Here is a 21,869-nt window from a genome sequence, read left to right on the forward strand (position 1 = left end):
CTATACTACAATGTAAGGAATAAAGCGACAAACGTAAGAATGATTTAAAAACGAAAGTATTTGTCATGCAGAAGATACTTTTTAAGTTTCATTACTGATGCATTAAAGTGTTTTAGCATTTTAGCAGTATTATATAAGTGGAGCCAATAACTAACTGGTATCCCTTGTGGTAGTGTTATCCATAGCAATGCATTATATATTTTTTAGATGGTTGTAAGTGCAGCCGTCATATAGTGGAGTAAAAAGTACAATATTACCTCTAAATACAGGTGTATTAACAATCTACTGAAACCCCGAATCAGCACTCAGCTAATTATGTAAATACTTATGTAAACATGTATTTTGTATTTTATTAGTTTTATTACAATGCATTATTTTAAATAAATCATATGCTGTGGTCTGTATGGAAAAGGTCTTTGTGCAAGTAACTATAGTTAACATAAATGCTGTGGAGTGAAAATACATTGCCTCTGAAACGTAGCTGACTAGAGGAATAACATAGCCTAAAATACTGTAGTAACTCAAAATGGTACTTCAATACAGTACTTGCATATATCCGCTTCTTTCACCTGTCACCACTGGGGGCAGAATTTTTACAATATTGCTATGCATGCCAGGTTTATTTTGCCATCATATACAGTACTTCCTGCGTAAAATTCTGAATTTCTGAAGTTCTTTATGCCAAACTAAAAGGTTCTGTTAAACTTTTTATAAACTCTTTTCTTCAGAGATGGTCTTAACTGTGTACTCTTTGCAGGGTCTACTCCGCTGGAAATAAACTTTTACTCCGATTCAAACATGCAGAGTGACCTTGAAAAGCATTATTAAAATTCAAATAATCTAACGAGCCAAAAACAGCTTTAAAAATACGAAACATGAGAAAAACCACCATCATGCTGGTCAAATGTTAGAAGAACAGTTTAATCATACATAGTCACAATTCTGCTTCCAAAAATGAGTTTGTTTTCTTCATCTAACATCTGGAAATGTACATAAGGCCACCTGAAAATGTACATGACTTTGACAGTGTGACAAAACTCATATGTTCATATTTATATAATTGACAATATTTTACATTGCTTTTGCTTACAAGGTAGTAGCTGTTCCAAAATACAGCACTCTTCTGTACAAAAATAATTCTTGTCATATCCTGTGAAGTTTCCATGGTAGCAGAGAGGACTAAATGCAGCCTCAGTTTTAGTAGAGTGTTTTTTTTTTTCTTCTTTTTAAACTGTCACACATCAGAAAGACTATCAACAGTGGATGTTACAGCTCCAGTACAAATAGAGGCTGGCCTTTCCCACAGCGGATTAAAAACAAAAACCATGCCAGATTGTGAAGCCATAAAGTTTTTTTTTTCTTTAAAATAACACTTGATCAAATAAAACTGTATACATTATATTCAAGGGGAAAGGAGTGATGAATATACACACATCAAAATGCACATTTTTGCCTTTTTCTCCCCAAAAAGTGTAAAAGACATCCCATTTACAGCATAAACGTTTACAAATGTACAACTGTACAGACGAAATAAAAGCATCACTACAAATTTAGAGCAAGGCCTGTCAAACACCACGACTAGACATTTTTTTCAATTAAACTAATAATCTTACACTTATTAACTGCACATATACTACATGTATTCTACAATTATTCATATGAAGCAAAGAAGCCATCACTACGAGCATTACAGGTGAATTGTATAGCTTTCGATGGCCCCACCGGCCTCCACCAATGCACTTGCATACCCAACCAAACGAAAAGAAGAAACTTTAAAAAACAAAAACAGAACCATTAAAAAAAAAAAAAGAAAAAAAGAAAAAAGGTTCTTTCTGCATCCCTTTCTTCAACTTATCCCACTAGCTCTAGTTCATTTCACCTCAGATGTACAACGTTGGGATAAGCTCCACTTCACAACATTTTTTTTTTCCCTACTCTGTCCTTCAGGCGGTGGGGGTCCCATCACTGCTGCAAGCCCCCTACCCAAAAGCAACAAGTTACTTATACATAAAGATGCTATACATTGCTAAACTACTACGCGAGAGATGATTATTCAGTACATAAAGATACCGTATTCTAGGGCAGTGTTCATCTCAAACTACAAGACAGATGTTACACAAAACATAATAAAGAAAAAAAGAATCATTCCAAGGATTAAAACCTGTCACAGCATGCCAACACATAGCCCACTCCCACCCTGCTATCCCCACGAAAAGCCCCCCACTACTGTCATTTCATGTTAATATTATACCAGGTCACACACCCGCTGTACAACCAAACCTCATGCTCTGCATCTATAAGTTAATGGTAGCTTTTATCTTGCATAAACCCCGGGTGATCACCTGGAGGAGGGAAAGACGGCTCAAATGGGGCTCAGTGGATGCAGCAGCTCAGGTTGGTCAGTCTGTAATATTTAGTACCAAAACATCAAGTACAAGCTGCTGGGGTAACACCCTCCCCCTCCCTCCCACTTATCCTGGAAAACGAGGCAAGAAAAAGCCACCACCGGAAAACACTACCCTAGACTGAAGCACCAATCCCCAAAGCCAAGCTCGCAAACCGGTCCTGAAGACCTCTGGGTGAATGTGGCACGTGACACATAGTACTCACCTGTGGACGGAGGGGTTTATATCCATCCATACTATGCAGTGCTATTTGAAAACTAATCCATCAGCTGCTTTGGCATGGGAAAACACTTTTACTGTGCATGGGATAATATACAAATATAATATTCAATTGCCGAGACTTATTTAGAACAGCTGACGTAATAAGTCTGGTTACAAAAACAAATGGAATTGTTTATTTTTAAAAGGATCACTCAGTTTAGCCTTATAAAATCACTTGCTGGTGTTAATTGTAGGAATTGTAAATTTCAGCAAATGTGTATAAGTTTTCTTATTTTCTACAGAGAATTTACAAGGTAAAAAACTAAATGTACAAGATAATATGAAAACCAGTCAAATACATCAATTACATCATTAACAATGGGCTTGTGCTTTACCCAGGAAAAAAAAAAAAAAAAAAAAAAAAATCATCAGCCTGCTGACTGTGCGCCCCCTGGGGGCCACGCTGGGGGCCGGCACCAGGGGTGGCAGAGTGGCAGGGGTCAGTTGTCACAGCGTTCTTAGGTGAAGTTGACTTGTCTTTTTGTAATTTTTTTTTTTTTTGGTAATTCCCCAAAAATGGGACGACAGAAGGTGTCAAAGGCTAAAGCCTATGGCTAAGGAGCGTCTCTCACAGAACAGGGGGTTTGGGGCTCCTACTCCTCCGCTTCTTCAGGGGACCCAGCATGTCAACGCGACTACATGAGGCCATTCGTGGGGCCACCGATGGGACCCAGTTCAGATCCGCTCTTCATGTAGTACTTTTCTAGCTTGGCCAGAATGTGCTTCCCATAGGTGTACTTGCGTAAAGTGGCAATGTGAGGCCGGATCTGAAAGGGGAGGGAAAATCAATTAGAGTCCTTTTTTAAGCAGAACTCACTGGTTCCAGCTCCTGAAATGTGATCATTTACTTTCCATAGTCCTCTGTGGTAGGAAGTTAAAAATATTTTTAGGGTTTGGATCATGCAAAACAAGACTTTAGAACACGCGACCTTTGGCTCTTGAAACGGATTTACAACTGACCAGTAAAGAAAGTGGCAGAACAATCACTGATAATATGAATTAGTGAATGGGACAGTTACAGTTCAAAGTCCATGTGGTTTGATCTTTAAAAGTCAACAAATATCGTTAAGTGAAAAAACAAATTAGTCAAAATGATAATAAGCCCGCTTCATTTCATATCTGCGTGATCACACAAATCTCGTTGTGTACCAACCTTGTGCATGATGATTTTGCGCTGAGCAGGTTCTGCCATGTCAATCATTCTTTGGACAACATAGTTGGCGTACTGGTCCTTCATCATGGTGTACAGGGCGCTGTGGGGCCCGTCTTTCTGGCAGCACACTTCATCTATCAGCAGAGCTCTCTCCGCACGCGAAGAGTGGATCACACACTTCTCCACAACATTACTGAGGAAAAATAGAGAGAGACACAAACAAATTCATAACTGAAGCAGTTAAAGCTCGGGTCAGTCATGGTGAATGTTTTTCATTTCTCCTTTTGGAGGGCTGAATGTTTGAATCACTTTCCTTTTAAGTCCTTATTGTATTTGTGACATTATAATTGTTGGATTGATGATTTCAAATTGCAGCAGTGGGTGGTGTATAGAAAATTTGCCATGACCAACATTAAAAGCCTCTCACTGATTTAACTTGTTTGACTCAAGCTTTGTAGATGGCAATTTGATGAGGGGGAAGAGGTACTACTTTTCCTTAAATGTGGCCTTGCAGGCAGCGCTCTGGATTGACATTAGCATGACTGTAGGTGGCCTCACTGACCATTACGGGTCCACTCAGGCAAAAAAGGAAGCACCCTATGACCCATCAAGCTATGTGAACCTTTGGCAGTTCATCAAAACATCGCTTACCTTGCAAATTTGTGTTGGCTGAGGACAAGAACCTTTCCGCGAACCTCTGCGACTATCTTGCTTTTATCTTCTGGTCGGCCGTGCTCCAAAACATGCTGAATGACGTAGTTACCATACTGATCCTGCAGGTGGCAGTGGAGGTGTGAGCTCACAGTAAACAGCCATTTCATTACTGATTAATCAAAGGATCCGTGCGGCACCCTTTACGCTGATTGATACTCATGCACTACTTTTCACCATTGGTCTTAATTGGTGTGAGATAATCATGCAGCTCTACAATGATAGGTAGATGAATGAGTGACACCCCCATTTGTAGTCTAACAAATACCCTTTACGTCATCACTGCGGAAGGTCAGACAAAACAGATGCTGCTGGTTTGGATTGTTGCTGACCAGACAACACAACCAATAGCATCTTTGCCCCTTCAGAAATGGGTGATAGACAGTTATGGGTGTAATTTTAGTGTGACAAGATGGAGACAAGAACTCACCTGACCAAGCAACAAATAACACCACTCTGACTTGATCTTTGTTAAAGTAGTAATTTGTTGGGTAGGCAATGTGATCTCCACCTTTAATTTGGAAGTATCTGCCTTCAAATCAATTTCCTGTCAATCTGTTTTAACAAGAGCCAGCATTATTTTGCTCTTGGACTTGACCTCAAGCCAAGTACTCGAGGTGAAGTTACATGTGATTTAAACGCTACTTGTGAACAATTCAGTCGTCCGAAGAGATTCAAACTCTCAGGAAGCTTCTATCAAACAATTATGGTGAAATCAAGAAGGTGAAAACAGAAAAAAAACAGATTGATCAGGAGATGCTGGAGGCGAGAGAGAGGGATCATCAGACAGCAGGAAAACATGTGCCTTGTGAATCCTCTGTGGCATAAAGCAAGGGGGGGGGGGGGGAGGTGAGAAAAGGCGGCTCAGTGGGTTAGGAGAAGGCCTGTAAAAGTTTGGAGTTGGAGAACTATCTAAATGTTAAATCAGATTCTTTACAAAAGAAAAGATAAAAAGGGGAAAGAGGAAGGGAGCACGGGGACATCCGCGAGAGAGAGGCAAATTGCTCTGACCTTGAACAGTGCATCACGGGACACTGTATAATATGTTTTGGGTGTCATCTCCAATGATACGCCTTGATATTTCTAGATGGAATAAGTGAGGGGGGCAGGGTGGATGTTTCAATAATCACATGTCAGATGTAATGACAGCTAACAGTACAATTACATTCATCCTTACACTTAGCAGACCACAAATACACAGGAACAATGACAGGCTGACAATATAAACTGCTCAAACATGAAGGAGACATGCAAATACACAAGACAAGCGCACGTCTCAACAACCATCAGTCACATCTAGCAAACATAAAAATGGCATCTGCAAACAGTGTGGGCTTAGAAATGAGACAGGCTGGAGACAGATGTGCTCACCTGGCCCAGCTGTTCAGAGTGCTGATGCAGCTCCTCCAGGATGGGCAGGGTCTGCTCCTGGGTGCAGTGCTCCAAAATCCTTTGGATAACTCTGCAGCCATAGGGGTGTGTGGAAAGCACAAACACCTGCAAAAGGAAGTAAAATAAAAACAGATCAATATAAAGGGAGTTACACAAATATAAATATATATATTAAAGTGGCACTAAACTGGATTAAAAAGTCATTAAGATGGCTCATTACTCAGTTCTTCTATCTATGAAGCTATAAAATAACACATTTAGAAGAGAAGTAGCTTCATACAATAAGCAACTGTTTTTATTCAATGGTTTTGGGGCGACTCTGTAGTCATGTCAGGTTTCTCTGATGTATGACCTGTTTGGCTCTTCTTAGTATTATATTCTTTCATGAACAGGTCTTGTAAACATTTCCTTGTCCACCAAATCAAAATGTACATTCTAAGGTGAATGACCGCTGAGCCATTGCTAGTAATAAACCCACCTGTCCCTGAAAGGCATCAATAATGAACTGCAGGGCTTGGGGCTGGACACACTCAATACACTTTTGCACCACATGGTTGCCATTCTGGTCCTTGACACACTTCAACACGTGGCCATCAAGCTCGCGGACAATGTCACTCTGAAGAAATTAGGGAACAGGGACAAAAATTTTAACACATGTCACTATGTTGAAATTAAAGACTGTAATATGTTGATATAGCAATAATGAAGCAAGGTCAGCAAGAAGGTTAAAAAGAAGTGAAATCTCACTTACAATTACCTGCTGGTCTGAGGAAATGGACTCCAGGGCTTTCTGAATGACCCTGCAACCATACATCTGCAAAGCCAGTGGAAGGACGTGTCCACGGATACGTGTAGCCAAAGCCAGCTTCTGGTCTGCACTTCCAAACTGCACAACATGAAACACAAGCTCTACTTCACAGATGCTGCAGAAAACAGAGTCTCTGCTCTACTGAAACTGAAAAGACGCCAAGATAAACTTAGAACAATTCTAACCTCAAAGAACTTTTGGATGACATAATTCCCAAATACATCAGTCATCAGTTGGTATGCTGCTTGCAGAATCTCTCCAAACACCATCTGCCTCTCAGCAGGGGTGGCCCTCTCCAGCTTCTGCTGGATAAATCTAGACAGACAAGATTGGAACAAGGAGTAGAGATGGATAATAACAATTAGTCAGATTGTGGTACACCAATGCGATGAACGCCCTGTATTAAGGTTTACTGTAACAATGACATAATGAAGCAGCATTTTAGCCACCTGGATCCGTGCTGGTCTTGAGAGAACTCCACCATGTGTCCCGGCAGGTCACGGAGCTGAAGGTTTGGGAAGCGGTTGTTCCTGAAGTCTTCCAGCAGGCGGCTGCGCCCGGACGGCATGACATCAGAGCGACTGTAGCGAGGCCGAGACGGTGGGAACAGCTGGCTACTGGAATTAAAGAGACTGGACGTCCCGCCGGCGCTCCGGTACTTGGCCTCAGCTCCAGGCGCTGCAGAAATGTAACGCCCGCTGCCATTTGTCAGGCCACCTAGGATTACAGAAGGCCAGATAGTGTTGCAGTAGTGTAGTAGCAACAGTAGACCATAATTGTTATGTATGTGAAACAGCGTGTTAGGGTGTTTCATATTTAAGAAATACCTTTGTATGTTAAATTAGAATCAAATTATATAAGATGTAAGTCTCTGGGACAACATACTGAGAGACCTTCAAATGAACTTAACAGTGTCAAAATAAACCTTTACCTAGGTGAAGGCTAGAAGAGGATCCATGAGAAGAGGGCAGAGATGGTGGAGGAGTGAGTGGGGAGTGACCTGGTGTGAGGCCAATGGGACTGGGTGAGGAGGAGTAACCCAGGCTGTTGTAAAAGGGCTGGCCGATGGGAGTTAAACTGCTGCCGCCACGTTTGTAAAGATCAGAACTTGCCAACAGGGAGTCCCTGCGAGATACACTGCTACTGGTAGAGCTGGAAACTGCAAGAAAAACAACAACAACAGAGAACCACAGTAAGAAAGCAGACTCCTAAAAATAAACCATTTCTTTAATCCTCATGTAGCTTGTGGCTGAGTCACTGACCAGAAGAGCCGAAGCCTCCAAGAGCAGAGCCCAGGCCTACACCGAGAGAGCCCCCGGTACTGCTGAAGCCCAGGGATGAGCTTGGTGGAGGTGCAGCAGAGGTGTGTGAGAAAAGTGAGCTGCTCTGAGACGTGTTGGGGACTGATCCAGAGCCGTAGAATGAGCTGGAAGGCAGGCCACTGCTGGGTGGGGGAGCCTGCTGCTGCTGTGGCTGGGGTTGAGGTTGAGGCATTGAGCGGTACAGCCCGTTGGCTGGAGGACCAGACATGTTGTTACTGGAGCCAGATGCTGACACCGCAGCTGCTGGTGGAGGGAGAGAGGGGAGTGTGAAGGGTAGAAGGAGAGCCAAGGGCAGAATGGCCATGAGTGGTACTAATTAAGTAAGAACAGGAAGGAGTGGATCAACATATTGGAAATTAAAGGGACAGGTGGATTAGTACTTACCAGCTTGTGCTGCTGCAGGGTTGATGAGTAGAGGGGTCTGGACTAGACGAACTGGTCCACCAAGACCAGTTCGGGCACCAGGGCCCATCACCAAGGCCCCAGTCTGGTCATAATAGGCTGCAGGGGCCAACACCTGATATCCTGAAAAGATGAGGAACATAAAAAAGGAGTCAGCAATTATAGGAAAGATTTGTACATATAAAATCACCTTAAAAACTCACTCAATAACTAGGGAGGTGTTTTAGTGTCAAAACAGTGACTAAATCTTGTACATTAGTACAGAGCATACTGAAAAGAGCTGTTCAAATGACAACATCAAGTAGTGAGGATAAATGTGTCTGACTGTTAGTGTCTTTGGCTATATTGTTGTTGTACCTACCAGGCATGCCTGTGTATGCCAATGCAGGGTTTGCAGCAGCTGCTGCAGCTAGAGATTCCTGCTGACTCTGTTGGCCTTGCCCAGGTGTAAGAGGTCGCTGGTTGGTTCCAGTGCGCATCACCTGGAGAGAGAGGTGAGGATATTTCATATCTAAAGCTGCTGCAAACTTTCAGATCTTATATTTCTATATCAGATTAAATATTTAAGCCTACACGAGGAACAGTTGAGGTTCAAGGTCAGCTAATCTGCTTCATCAGGACTGCGTGGGTTTGGTTTGATCAGATATGAATGGCAGTTGCCTAGCAACATAAACAACTCCACGACTGTCGACACATATTGATTCAAATGTTGTTATAGTCTGACTGGTGCACGGAAGTATGTGATAACCCCTTTTTCCCAATCAAGGCACACCAATTTTACATCCAGGGATGCAAAAACAAATACAGAAATCTTCCGTTTGAAAAAATACAAAACAAAAAACAGTTGTGAACTTTACAGAAAGTTATGTATTCATGAAGAACCCAACTGCTCATAGCCAGATGCTGACTGTGGAAACATGGTTTTCAAGTCCTTTAAAGTTTCCAATATATCACATGTTGCATTTGAGAACCTGCTCTTCATATAAATTATAGATTTGCTGGAGTGCTTATGGCTAATTAGCCGTGCAGCTAGCAGGTAGCTGACGCAAGCCTTGGGTGACTGGTTCGGTATTCATCAAACCTGCCGCCAATGGTCTGTGCACGGACGCTGTGTTTGACCATCAAGCTGTGGGAACTCCCAGTCCGGGCCGAGTCAGCAAATAGGTGTTAACATTAGCTACACGCACATTAAAACAAATACCATTCTGCTAGCCAGTCCATGGAAACTTGACTTAAACCAACACCCAGAAATCTGTCTATTAAAACGCAAGAGGGACAAACAGCCAATGTGAAGTTATTTAAACAATGACTGCTTGTTTTTATTGCAATATTTTTGTTCCATGGGATACGCTTGTGATATGTGCAGCTCTGTGGTTGTGAACATTGTAGTTTTGTCTGTACATTCAGTTTTCTTCACTGTTTTCTTCACACAATGACGTAATCTGTCTGCCCACATTAGCTCTGATTTATCTTTATTAAATAATTTAATCTCAGTGCAATTTGTTAAGCTCATTCAAGCTAGGCTTTTCACAATGATCCTTGCATTTTATGAAACACCTCTCAGATCAAGTGGAGCACTTCCTACCTGTGGCTGGCCTGGCCCTGGTCCCTGGCTGGATTGTTGCTGATTAGCTGAGTGATTGGCAGTTGATGCAGCCTGTTGCTGGAAAAGATTGGCCGGGTACACACCCCAAGGAACACCATAGTACTGTGGTGGAACCACTGTGGGCCCTGAGGAAAACATTTTGATGTTGTTACACGCTCATCTCATACAACTGATCATGGTAGTTTTTTTTTTAAATAAAAACACAAGGGGCGTAAATGTGCTGTATACACACCTGCAAGTGTGGCTGCTGCTGCGAGCCCAGCGGCAGTGTAGGGATCGGTTCCAGGGGGGGCAGCATTGATAATGTACGGGTTTGGCACAAACGCAGGAGCAAGGCCAGCTAGGTGATATGAGGAACAATAAATGTAGTTCATTATTTCCAAAACAAATCCCATTCAAATGAATATAAAACACAGATCTTGACAACTTGAGACAAGGGCAGTTTAATCACATCACATGACATACTGTACTAAGAGAAACAGACTGCCTTACCGAGATGCTGCTGCTGGGCTGCAGCCAGGGCGTATTGTTGTTGCTGAGCTGCAGTGAGCTGCTGAACAGTCAGGGGATTAGATCTCTGGAACAACTGGAAAAAAACAAACAAACAAAAAAAAGGTTCAGAATCTGTTGAGCAAACTTACAGTTAATTCTCTTGATAGATGGTTTTGTTTTTCAACAGACCTGCTGTTGAGAATTGTAGTCAAACAATCCTACTGGAGTCCCGGAGGAGTCCACCTGGATCTGGTTCCCGGCATAGTCGAACTGGAGGGACTCCACACCGGCTTGCTGCTCCATACCTCCCATGCTCTGGGCCTCCTGGTTCTGGAAGTCCTCAGCTGGGGCCTTGTTTTGGTTGGGGTTGTGTTGTTGGAGGACATGGGGATGGTGCTGTCCCATCATCTCCAACCCTGTCTGACTGGGACCCATCCGCTCCACGGCCTCAGTGGGGGAAGCTTGACGGCTTCCAGGGGTTGGACTAGGAAAGGAAACAAGTTGCAACATCAGCACACATGACATATTAGTGCAAAACTTTGCCTTCGACAGGAAGCCTTGCAACAGCAATAATACTTTAAGCCTTTACATTTATCTTCAGTCACTCATCTGGACATTTTCAACATCCTTAGACTTCAATGCTTTGAATTGCAATTCTCCAATTTACATTTTACCTTCAGTACCACCTGTCAAAATAGCTTTGGACATTCTGAAATAGGATTATTTAAATCAAGGTCTGCACAAGAAAGGTTAAAATAAACCACCATCAAACAATAGGCAGCTGTTCACTTTAGCGTAAAGGGAAAACCTACTTGAAATCTTTGCAGTCTCTGTCCATGCCATTCAGAAGACCTCTTCCGTTGGCTTTTGTGGGATCACTCTCCTCTCCCACCTTCATCTCCGGGCTCTTGTCCTCTTCAAAGGGGGACACTTTCTCCTGGGCATCATTCTTCTCTCTCCCATCTTGGTCAACATCTCCTCCACCCTAAATCCATAACACCATTAGGTAAGACACTGTGTCACTGTTAAGAATACTTGTTTAATTAGCAAGAGAAGACCCTCTTTTTGAGTTAGAGGTGAGACAGATGCTTGACTTACATAGCCACCGTTCCTGTAGCGACCATCCATCTTGTCACCGGGAGAGGAGCTCAGGACGTACTCCACCATGCTCACCCCCAGGCCTCCACCTTCTGAGCGAGGTGAAAGCACAGAATTGGCATCACCATTCCCATGGAAACTCTGGCCTGGTCGCCGCTGCACCATGATTGGCTGAGACACTGAATGATCTGAATGAAAAGCTGTGATCACATAACTAAATAGTTGTGTATAGAAACTACAGCTGGGAAAGAACCCTATCTCGAAAGAAAAGCTGCGTGAAAATACGATACACAAAGATATAGTCACTCACGAGATGATCCCCATGCATTGTCCCTCCACTCCTCGCCAAGAAGCATCCCTTTCCTTCCATCCTTGGCCAACTCATCAGAATCCCAGAGCTTTTTTGCTGGCAGAAGCTATAAATAAATTTTACATATTTTCTAAGCATCTGCAAGATCACTGCATGTCACAGTGCAATGTAATATTTGAAAGGCACCACTATCAACAACCACATCTCATTTGAAATCTGATGTATAGTGCCAAGTTTCCGACTCTGAAGTGTAAATATTAGATTTTACTGTAGTCTTGGCTAGCTTAGCATTTTCTCACTCCACCAAATGAACACTTATTCCTCTTGAGTTAAAGGTGGATGTAAAGATAGTAGTTTGTTACTTCATAGAAAAAACATTAGCCTTTTTTACCCTTAACGACTAATCCACTCCTCCAATACCAACATGTATGCTCAAATGCAAAACGCAACTATATGCACTACTTTCATCTCAATCCTGAAACACAACCCTGTCAACTTGCAAGCATGAGTGCAAGTTGGTTTGGTTCCATCTCTCCCTCTTCCACTGGTGACAAAAACTGCTCTCTCCTAACTCAGTCAGATCATGTAAAAGGAGCAAATTAGATGCCTTACGGCTGCCTTTCAGGCCTAGACAGGGTAAATGTTTCATACAAACTTTCCTTTTGACTTTTTGCTGTACTATAATGGAGAAATGGACAGATGTTAGGACGAAAAACAGCTTACCTCTCCCATACCCCTAGACTCCAGAGCAAGAGCTTGGAAGTCATAGTTCATTTCATCCACAGCACGGACCTGAGACAAAAGAAAAGAAAAACTGGACTGAAAAGAAAGCTAAAAATCACTCAATGAAAGGACCTAATGAGACCTTAAAATATATTAAATCAGTTTTACAACACAACCACATATGAACAAGCATGTTTGTGTTGAAAAGAAACCCCAGGACAAACATCACTTTCTGCTATGCAGTTCATAGGCCTAATTAGCCATCCATCAGCTATCAAGTCACTGAAGTACAATTCTCAAGAGTAATTTTCATACCATGGATGTTAAATGGTTACAAACACATCAAAGATTAGAATCATGAGCACTATAATGATTCGCTGCAAGACAAAACAAAACAGTCGCGCTCCGCCCAATTTCTTTTTCCTCCTCTCAAACCTGACTGGGTGTGCATGAGAAAAATACAGGCGTCTTAAAATACAAAACTTCAAACCTCAAATGGAAATCTTTGGCATACAGCACCACATGTAACATTGTACACACATTTTAAGGAAAGACAGAAAACAAGAGCTGTAATGCAACATTAAGATGAAGAGTATCTGCTCTTAAAAAAACAAGAAGAAGGAGGCCCAAAGATGGCGTCTTCTTTTCATCAGGCTGAGTGATAACCCCGTGCCTAATCCACTGTATGTAAACACTGGGTCCTGGTGAACAAAAGGTCTCAGACATGCATGAGAAATGGGGGTTCGACATACATACACATTAAAGTTGGATTTATGCACAGTTATTGGAGACAGAGAATAAGAGGCCATGTGTCTCCCCAGTTCAATAATTAGAAAGTTGTCTCCAATCAAGGAAATTAAAAACACATAACTTGCATAACATTAAAAAAAAAAAAAAAAAAGGGGGGGGTGGGGGGATATATCAATCACTTATTGGCAGATACAAAGACAAGGCCACTGAAACCAGCCCAATATCAGTGCTGCCTTCTTTTACATTCTTGAGCATTTCTGCCCCCCTGAATAATTTTCAAATATTCTACTTAAGGAAAGCTGTATTGTGTTCTACCGAGTACTTCCCCTTTCCTGCCATTGGCCAAAAACATTCAGGCCAGGTGAGGTGGGTGTGTTGCTGCAGCTAGTAACATCAAATATAATCCAGGAAGTCCAGTTTGAGTTACAAATCCGTCTGAAGACTGCCAAAACACTGCATGCCAGTTCAACACTGTAAACCAGGATATTACAAGCCTGGACAGTTTTCACAGCACAAGTCACACTCCTGCTGTGCCAAAGCAGTGGACAAAGCTCTGGTCTCACACATTTTACCCTTAGCAAATGAGGAGGCGGCACATATTTCAAAAAAAGCAGTGCTATTGCCATCTTAACACACATGGATCTATGTGTATTTGCCTTGTGACAGACCAGTGACCTGTGCAGAGTGCGCACGACCTCTGACACAATATATCCTGGGAGGAACAAATACAGTGAGTTAATGGACCCAGAACCTGAGCTAGCTTGGCATTATGAAGGACTTTTCAATTCTCTTAATTTTGCTTGGAGGAGTGAGGAGGAAAGAGCATCCTACACAGAAAGTCTTACTGGATGGACACACTGGATATGTGTTACTGACTGGATGCAGCAGTTTGTATAAAGAGGCTAAATTCAAATTACTGGTGTCAACAAATAGAGTCCCAACTCAGGTGTAGCAAATATTTCCATTTTCTGCAATCTGATTTCTCATTCATATAGTGATTTGTTATATAAATTAATGTAGATTTATTAAGCAACAAACATTGATGTGATATACTTGTGACAAGGAACATTTCTATTTTGTTGCTTCAATGCTGTTGCTTTATTATTTGTACCATCTCAAAAACTGCATTTAGAAAAATGCTAATGCAGAAAACTGCTTGCCAACCTACATTTTCACCTCAAATTAGTCCTTGGTTTAAAATCAGGAAATTTTACACATTCCCATTTTTCTATAAGACAAATTTGTCATTGTATTTACAGGCGCTGTAAAGAAAAGTCCTTGTATCGCTGCACCTCATAGGAGATATTTTCATCTGCACCAGCTTCAATAAGGAAATGTAACTGATGAATGGCTGGCCCCTGGTGCAAATCCTCACAGATTAACTGAGCATCTGAAATACATGCTATAGTCTCAGTGGTGACTATCAGGGTCTTATTGTTTGGGCTACACATCACATTGTGCTTCCAAACACAAACTCTGAGAGAGTCAGATACCACAGAGCAGTTACAAACCTTTCATTTCATTAAGATTTTCTTCATGTTGTTGCTCTGTGGCGTTTAGTCAATTATCAGATCTAATATTCACAATTTCTTTTTCCTATTTTTTTTTTTATATATAAATCCAACTACCAATAAAAGTTTATTTAAAAATGTGGTCCAATGGTATTGACAAATAGGAAATCATGTTCTCTTTGTTGCTTTTTTTTTATATGACACGCAGTATAGGTGATACTGACAACCACTCCACCACTCTTCACAAAATATAACACATGAAGAAAATAACAGGTTTAATCACTGATACAATATTCAATTCCACTTTTGGTCTTAACGGATACAAAACACTACTTCAACTTGAACAGCATTACAATTACTGGTCTCTTGATGACACTTTACCTGATCAACATGATTGGCATCTCCAGTTGGCCAGCGATGCTTGCTGGGTGTGCAACCTCCAAGCTGCTCTCCAGGCTGCCTCTGGAAGAAGTATCCAACTGTGGCATCATCCTGAGACCGTCCACTCAGCGGTGGCTGCGGGGTACCTGGGGTAGGGTTAACAACCCTGTCCATGCCCTGTAAATGTGGAACTCCAGGAGCCTGTCCAGCTCCAACTGTGGCTAGGGGCCCTCCACCATGAACTCTGACACCGCCGGTCTCAGGAGCACCATTTGCATGCAGCATCCCACCTCTTGTCTCCTGCCAGGCCACGTCATTCATACCTAGGATGCTGCATGGAACGCTCATTCCACGGGAAAGCCTAAAAAAAAACCACATACAATTATGATTTTGTCAATAGATGATAAGTCATCATTCAAGTTGACCTGTATCAAGTTTAAAGATACAAACATGAGTGTTATGCTATTATTATGAATATGTAATCTTGTTTTCAGTACATGGCCCTTTTGTGCTATTCTGCATGTAGTTTTGCAACATGTAGCTGACTTGGTAGTTCACCAGAGTGAGTGCCTGACACAAATAACTCAAAATGGTGTTCAAGTTACTTCTTTACAACATGAAGTCAATATAGCACCCATTCTAAAATGACAGTCAGGTAACTGTGCCCTGCCTTTCAGTAATAAAAGTTGAATGTTTCAACATGAGGCCTTCATCGCTGACCATCGCTTTTTTTAATATGTTAACATTTACCAGTCAATGACAGATAAATGTTCAAATTCACCAGCTACTCAAAGACACATTATTTTGTGTCTGCAATCTATCAGCCACTATTATTCATTTCCCAGCATTTCACTGGTGACGAGTGCCAATTTCCCACCCTAACTCTTCTGTGAGCATTGAGACAAACCAACTTTTGATGTAGACTTCAGGAAAACGATGCACCCAAAATAATACTAACTACATTAAAATTTTCTTGATAGGGGCATGACTAATTCCCGAGTTGCTAATTTCATGCTATGGCTGTTCGACGGTGGAGGATTGAAACGTTAATTACTGTTACCCTAAATATCAAAATTCAGTACATTACTTGCTCAACAACGGGCCGTGAGCGTCAAATGGAAAGTCTAATTTAGCTGCTTGGTGATTTACGAAAAGGCAAGAATAATACAAGAAACCACCAAGGATGTAGATAGCTTACAATACCAAGAATGCTAGGTAACGTTGTCGATAGCCGAGTGCTAACTTGTGAACAGAGCTAACACAACGCTACTCCTAATATAACTTTACCAATGTTTAAATAAATCGTTGAATCTGTCGCATAACGTTGCTGATTATTTAGCCGCAATGCAAGCTGTCGCTGGCTTTTAAAAATATGCAACTAGCTACACCGATACATTCAACATTACGGATCATTGTAACAAACCGACGTGCAAACCTTTCAGCAAGCTAGCTGGTTAACCTAGCCAGCAAGTCCGCTGCTAATAAGCAAGCTAACTTAGCGGCTTTCGCTTGGCATTTACGCCAATGACTGTTTTCAACGGTTAATGGTTAGCAACTCATGTCCTAGCTGCTTGTCATTTTTTTACGTCAAACTATCTGCAGCATTAGCGTAAATCAAACATGTTTCGTGTTAGCTAATATTGCTAGCTACACTGTAGTGAGCATTAGCAAACTCCTTAGCTAACCAGCTAACGCTAACAGCAGCGGGCCTCCTCTGTTTATTATTGGTTGGCGACGCTAGACATCAAAGTTAAATTTATGAATTTACCATTGTTTTACAGTAAGCTAGAGGACCCCCGTGTAACACGGAAAAAACGCTATTTTCTTGGCTCGAAATAACTAATTGGCTGTGTGCAACAAGCCAAATACACCAAAATAGCTAACGAAAGAGCTAGCAAACGCTAATTGCCAAGTTGGTGTTGTGTGAGCTAAAACATCAACCAAACCACTCAATGGCTAAACAACATGGCCCCCCTTCAAGTTCCAAACAGAGGGGCCTTAACCGCTAAACAAAAGGGGAAATACTCACGCTACGGCAGTCGTGTTCAAACCAGACGCTTTACGGAGCTTTTGCTTTCGTTGTGAACAAATAACGAGCAGATACTTACGCGTTGTCGTGTCGAGAGAGGGTCTCTGCTTGTTGCACGCCGTCAACCCAATTCTATATTGTTTTGTTTCCTTGGAGAGAGCGGTGATTTAGCAAGGCTTGATAGTCAGAGCTAAGAGTTTGCCTACGCTAGTGCCCCCTCCCTGTAAATAGCGTGAACTACGTAGACATGCGTATACAATGTCAATGAAAAATTGCCATCCCAATGTACCTTTTGTACACCATGTTAAAGTAACATACATCTGCTTCAAGGTGTATTTAATGTGCTTAGCGCTTAGTCATCCAACATAAATTATCAATGGATCACACTTAATGTTCCACTGAAAGCGATCCTATGTTGCTACTGGACAGCCTGTGAAATACGTCTTAGTTTGAATGAATGCTTATTGGATTCTAGCTAATTCAATTTTGTGGACAAAGGTCAGCCCGGAGTAACAAAGGCTAAAGCATTGTTTCATGTACGAAAGGTGCTTTAATGGCGAGAATCCCGCGATAAAAGTCGCTTAAAGGAGAAATACAAAAAAAAGTGTCGCGTAATACATCATCATGCAGTCAGAGTTAGGTGATTTTGGCTGATCCTGGGTCGGTGGGTCCTCGTGGTCCATGACCCTCCTCTACATAAGGAAAACCGATGAGATCCAATCACCTCTTCCTTTTACAAACCGTGATCTCACCTCCCTATTTCCGATTGGATCGCTATATTTAGGAAATCACCCAGCGCTTTATAAAGAGAACGCAGCATTTACTGGTAAATGTTCTGGAGTTGGGAGACGACAGAAGCTTACGGAACTGGTCTGCCCAGTTTCATTTAGGGTATAAAGCAGTCCGAGTGGGTACAGCAGGGACATCTGTGTTTTGGATGCTACACTTGAGCCGGAGCAGGGAAAAAGGCAAGAATGGCAGACATACGCAAGAAACTTGTCGTGGTGGGGGACGGCGCATGTGGGAAGACATGTCTACTGATTCTGTTCAGCAAAGACGAGTTTCCCGAGGTGTATGTCCCGACTGTGTTTGAGACATATGTTGCGGACATAGAAGTAGACAACAAGCAAGTCCAGCTAGCTTTGTGGGACACAGCTGGACAGGAGGACTACGATAGGCTGCGCCCCCTCTCCTATCCGGACACCGATGTCATTCTGATGTGCTTCTCCGTGGACAGCCCGGACTCGTTGGAAAACATCCCTGAAAAGTGGGTCCCTGAAGTCAAACACTTTTGCCCGAATGTACCCATTATATTAGTGGCCAACAAGAAAGATCTACGCAACGACGAGAACGTAAAGAACGAGCTGTCCCGGCTGAAGCTGGAGCCAGTGAAAGCAGAGGATGGCCGGGCCATGGCCATGCGCATTGGCGCATATGACTATTTGGAGTGTTCTGCCAAAACCAAGGAGGGGATCTGGGAGGTGTTCGAAACTGCAACACGGGCGGCCTTGCAAAAGCCAAAAACGCCGTCAGGAAGTTGTCTCAAATGCTGTGTTTTGATGTGAATCGACGCTGTCTGGGGAACCGTGACGCGCAGACGAGCCGTTTCCGCCTCTGGGATGTGTGTGAACATGTTTCGGCAGTGACCGCGGTTTGGATACTCCCTTGTATTCACACGACCATGGATGAAGCAAAGCGAACTGACTGCAGACAAGTTGTTTCGAACACACTCGATAATCGTCTGACATTGGTGTGTGTGTGTGTGTGTGTGTGTGTGTGTGTGTGTGTGTGTGTGAAACGCACTGATTAGAGCACGTTGTTTGTGGGTCATATGATCCCAGTCTGACAGGTGGAGGGGTAAAAGGACAAACCGCTACGTATCAGTGGACGCCTTATGTGATCCCCTTCTCATGTGGACACGGCCTGTCCAAAGGCCTGCTTTGGAGCCAAGGTTTCAGTTGCTCACTTTATGTGTCTCTTAAGTGTTTGCATAGGCCACTGCCTCACTGCCAAGGCTATACTTTGTGATAAGCAAAGCAGCAAAAATTGCACTCGTTATTTAGCCAATGTTCACTTTGTATTGTAAAATAATTGTATTTAGTTTTGCTCAACACCTGAAAACTACAGTGATTCACAGAAAGTTTTACAAAAAGTACGAGTCAGGTCGAGGATGTCCATGGTGTTCAGTGTGGTTTCCTCTGATGTTTTACGCCATATTTGAATAAAGACATAGCTTAAGTTTACAGATAATGCAATCCGTTGTCTCAGGTTTGTTAGTTGGTACCACATCCAAAAAGTATGTTTTTGACTGCACAGCATTAAAGAGTTCAGTAGTTTTTCTGCAGTAGGTTAAATACAATCACAGGTCCAAGAGACTACACATTGGCCAGTCTTGAAAAGGGCTAACCACATTGTTCAGTGTAGTTTTGCAAGTTTTCAGGTGGATATTCTGTTACAGTGTACAAGCAGTTACCAAAAATGTCTTTAAAAAAAAAAAAAAGTTTGCTAAGCATGCTTCTACCCCAAAATATTATGCTCGCTGGTGGCTACAGTGACTCACTTTGGGAGGAGATTCATGAGAAAGGTGTATTTTGAACATGGATTATGAAACAATGAAGGAGTCTGTAAATAGCACACCCGGCAAAGGAAAAGAAATGCTGCTCCCTTAAAGCTCACCCGAACCAAGTCATTTGAAGCACATACAGTCTCCATGTCTCTGAGATCCAGGTGTGGCTATCTGAGAAGCTGGCTCATCTCACTTATCTCAAAGATTTGGAAGACCTGCTCGACATTTTCCATTTGGCTACCGCTTCATTTCGACTTACGTGGGTGAAAGTGAAGATGGAGCATGTGAGAGTGGTGAGCATGTGAGCGCTTTGCTCAGTGAAACACGTTTTCCCAGAAAAGTGTTTTGAAAAGAAGAGTGGGCTTTGTCAGAGCTCTATGAGCCAGTCGCACACTCTCATATGGGATTAAGCCATCACATGGCAACGAAAAATGTCAATGGAAATGTATCATGGTACCATCTTGACTAAAACACTAGACAAAAAACTATGTAAAGTAGCATTTTTTTTTTCTTCTGAGGCTGTAAAGGTTTGTTTACAGGAGTAAAACTGAATTGTGATTGGTCGAGAGACACAAAAAATACACATAATGTCTTCCATTATGACTGTGAATGTACCTCAAATTTATTTGGTCAAACATATTGTTGGAGCTTTGAAGTTGGCAGCAGAAAGTAATGTCTTTGAGCTTATTTTTCATACTTGAGTAATGAATTCAGCTTGTGTTTGATCAGTGTCTCCACAGAGGTGTTGTGTTACTTGTCCTCTTACGCGACGGTGGGAGAGCTTGTTCGAATGACAGCTATGAACATCAATTACAGAGACTGTTGCTACACTGGGAATCCAGGGTAAAACCCTGGTGGATTCACATTGTGAGATTTTCTTAAAGTGATGTTTGGGGGGAAAAAAAGCTCAATTTTGCTTTGAACATGTCATTTTCCTGTGGTTCAGTAAGCAACCATAGTAAAGATATATTCGATTTTATAAATCCAGCCAGACTTACAACAGTGTAAAAGTCACATTCCTCCCTGCCCTGTGTTGCTGGGCTTTTTGCTGACTTACAGGACAGGAATGCATTGTGCTGGACTGGTTAAATTTCCCACACTGGCCCCCTTCATGTGCCTCTGATTTCCAATGTTGTCGGGTTGTAATTCACTGGTCAGACAGTGCCATTTTTCTCTGTTTCCTTATTTTACTTTTTTTGAGGAGAAAAAACAAACTATGGACTCGTGGACAAGAAAAACGCTGAAAATGTGCCAAATGTATTTGTAAGAGTTGATCACATTATGACCACATTCATGTGATGACATCATTTCTAGGTCTGGATGGTAAATTGGGAACAATGGATGTTTTTGTGAGGAAAAACAACATGGTATGTAAGGGAACAAGTGGTACTGTTTTGGGAAAGTCAATAAAAGAATCAATGTGTGTCACCACCTCTACTTTTGCATTCTTTCGCCTCATTTTCTCACACTAAAGACAAATGCTTAATGTCATGCTGCAGCTGGTTTCAACATATTTGAAAAAAATAATGTTTATTGATAATTCTATGAACTTTGTTGCTTATATTTTGTGAATTACATCATCCATAGATTTTTTTTCTTCTGTTTTTGCCAGGATATGCCTATCAATAACCATAATATAGTCATTATAATCGTTGGTGAAAAGTAACTATGTTTACTGATGTACAGTTTTGGGGTACTTGGACTTGAGTATTTTCATTTTATGAACCTTTTATACTTAATATCATACTTTTTACTTCATTGCATTTATTTGACAGCTACAGTTAGCAGATATTTTGCTGATTATTTTAGATAGAAATCATGATGGGCTTACAAAATAGGATGCATGGTTTTATAATTAACCACCCAGCAGTATGTAAAGTAGTTCCAAACAACTTCACCTCAACAAGCTACAACATTAAAAATACTGCTTGCACATTAGTGAGACACTG

The 21,869-nt window shown here is 41.8% G+C and overlaps 2 protein-coding genes across 12 annotated transcripts; one reads left to right on the forward strand and one right to left on the reverse strand.

The window, feature by feature from the left end:
* Window positions 1-894: 894 nt before the first annotated feature.
* On the reverse strand, window positions 895-17,725 carry pum2 (pumilio RNA-binding family member 2). Of its 11 annotated transcripts, none has more exons than XM_076756995.1 (23): window positions 17,434-17,725; window positions 15,326-15,686; window positions 12,684-12,752; window positions 11,961-12,066; window positions 11,651-11,838; window positions 11,365-11,537; window positions 10,742-11,036; window positions 10,553-10,646; window positions 10,293-10,400; window positions 10,040-10,185; window positions 8,816-8,936; window positions 8,437-8,577; window positions 7,993-8,295; window positions 7,662-7,889; window positions 7,180-7,447; window positions 6,916-7,045; window positions 6,680-6,808; window positions 6,401-6,538; window positions 5,902-6,027; window positions 5,542-5,613; window positions 4,471-4,592; window positions 3,820-4,012; window positions 895-3,433 (listed from the first exon to the last, which is right to left on the reverse strand). In XM_076756995.1, the coding sequence occupies exons 2-23, from the start codon at window positions 15,671-15,673 to the stop codon at window positions 3,302-3,304; spliced, it is 3,630 nt and encodes a 1,209-aa protein (XP_076613110.1). In that variant the 5' UTR covers window positions 15,674-15,686; window positions 17,434-17,725; the 3' UTR covers window positions 895-3,301. The 11 variants fall into 11 exon arrangements, with proteins under 11 accessions (XP_076613110.1, XP_076613116.1, XP_076613109.1 ...); XM_076757001.1 differs by having other exon boundaries at window positions 6,674-6,808; window positions 11,651-11,742; window positions 17,434-17,724; XM_076756994.1 differs by having other exon boundaries at window positions 6,674-6,808; window positions 7,993-8,292; window positions 17,434-17,724.
* Window positions 17,726-18,156: 431 nt separating this feature from the next.
* Window positions 18,157-21,357, forward strand: LOC143336713 (rho-related GTP-binding protein RhoB-like). Its single transcript, XM_076757003.1, has one exon. It carries the CDS (start codon window positions 18,329-18,331, stop codon window positions 18,917-18,919), a length of 591 nt encoding a protein of 196 aa, XP_076613118.1. The 5' UTR covers window positions 18,157-18,328; the 3' UTR covers window positions 18,920-21,357.
* Window positions 21,358-21,869: the final 512 nt, after the last annotated feature.

This window comes from Chaetodon auriga, chromosome 18 (assembly GCF_051107435.1).
Source record: "Chaetodon auriga isolate fChaAug3 chromosome 18, fChaAug3.hap1, whole genome shotgun sequence".
In the NCBI taxonomy this organism is placed as follows: Eukaryota; Metazoa; Chordata; class Actinopteri; order Chaetodontiformes; family Chaetodontidae; genus Chaetodon; species Chaetodon auriga.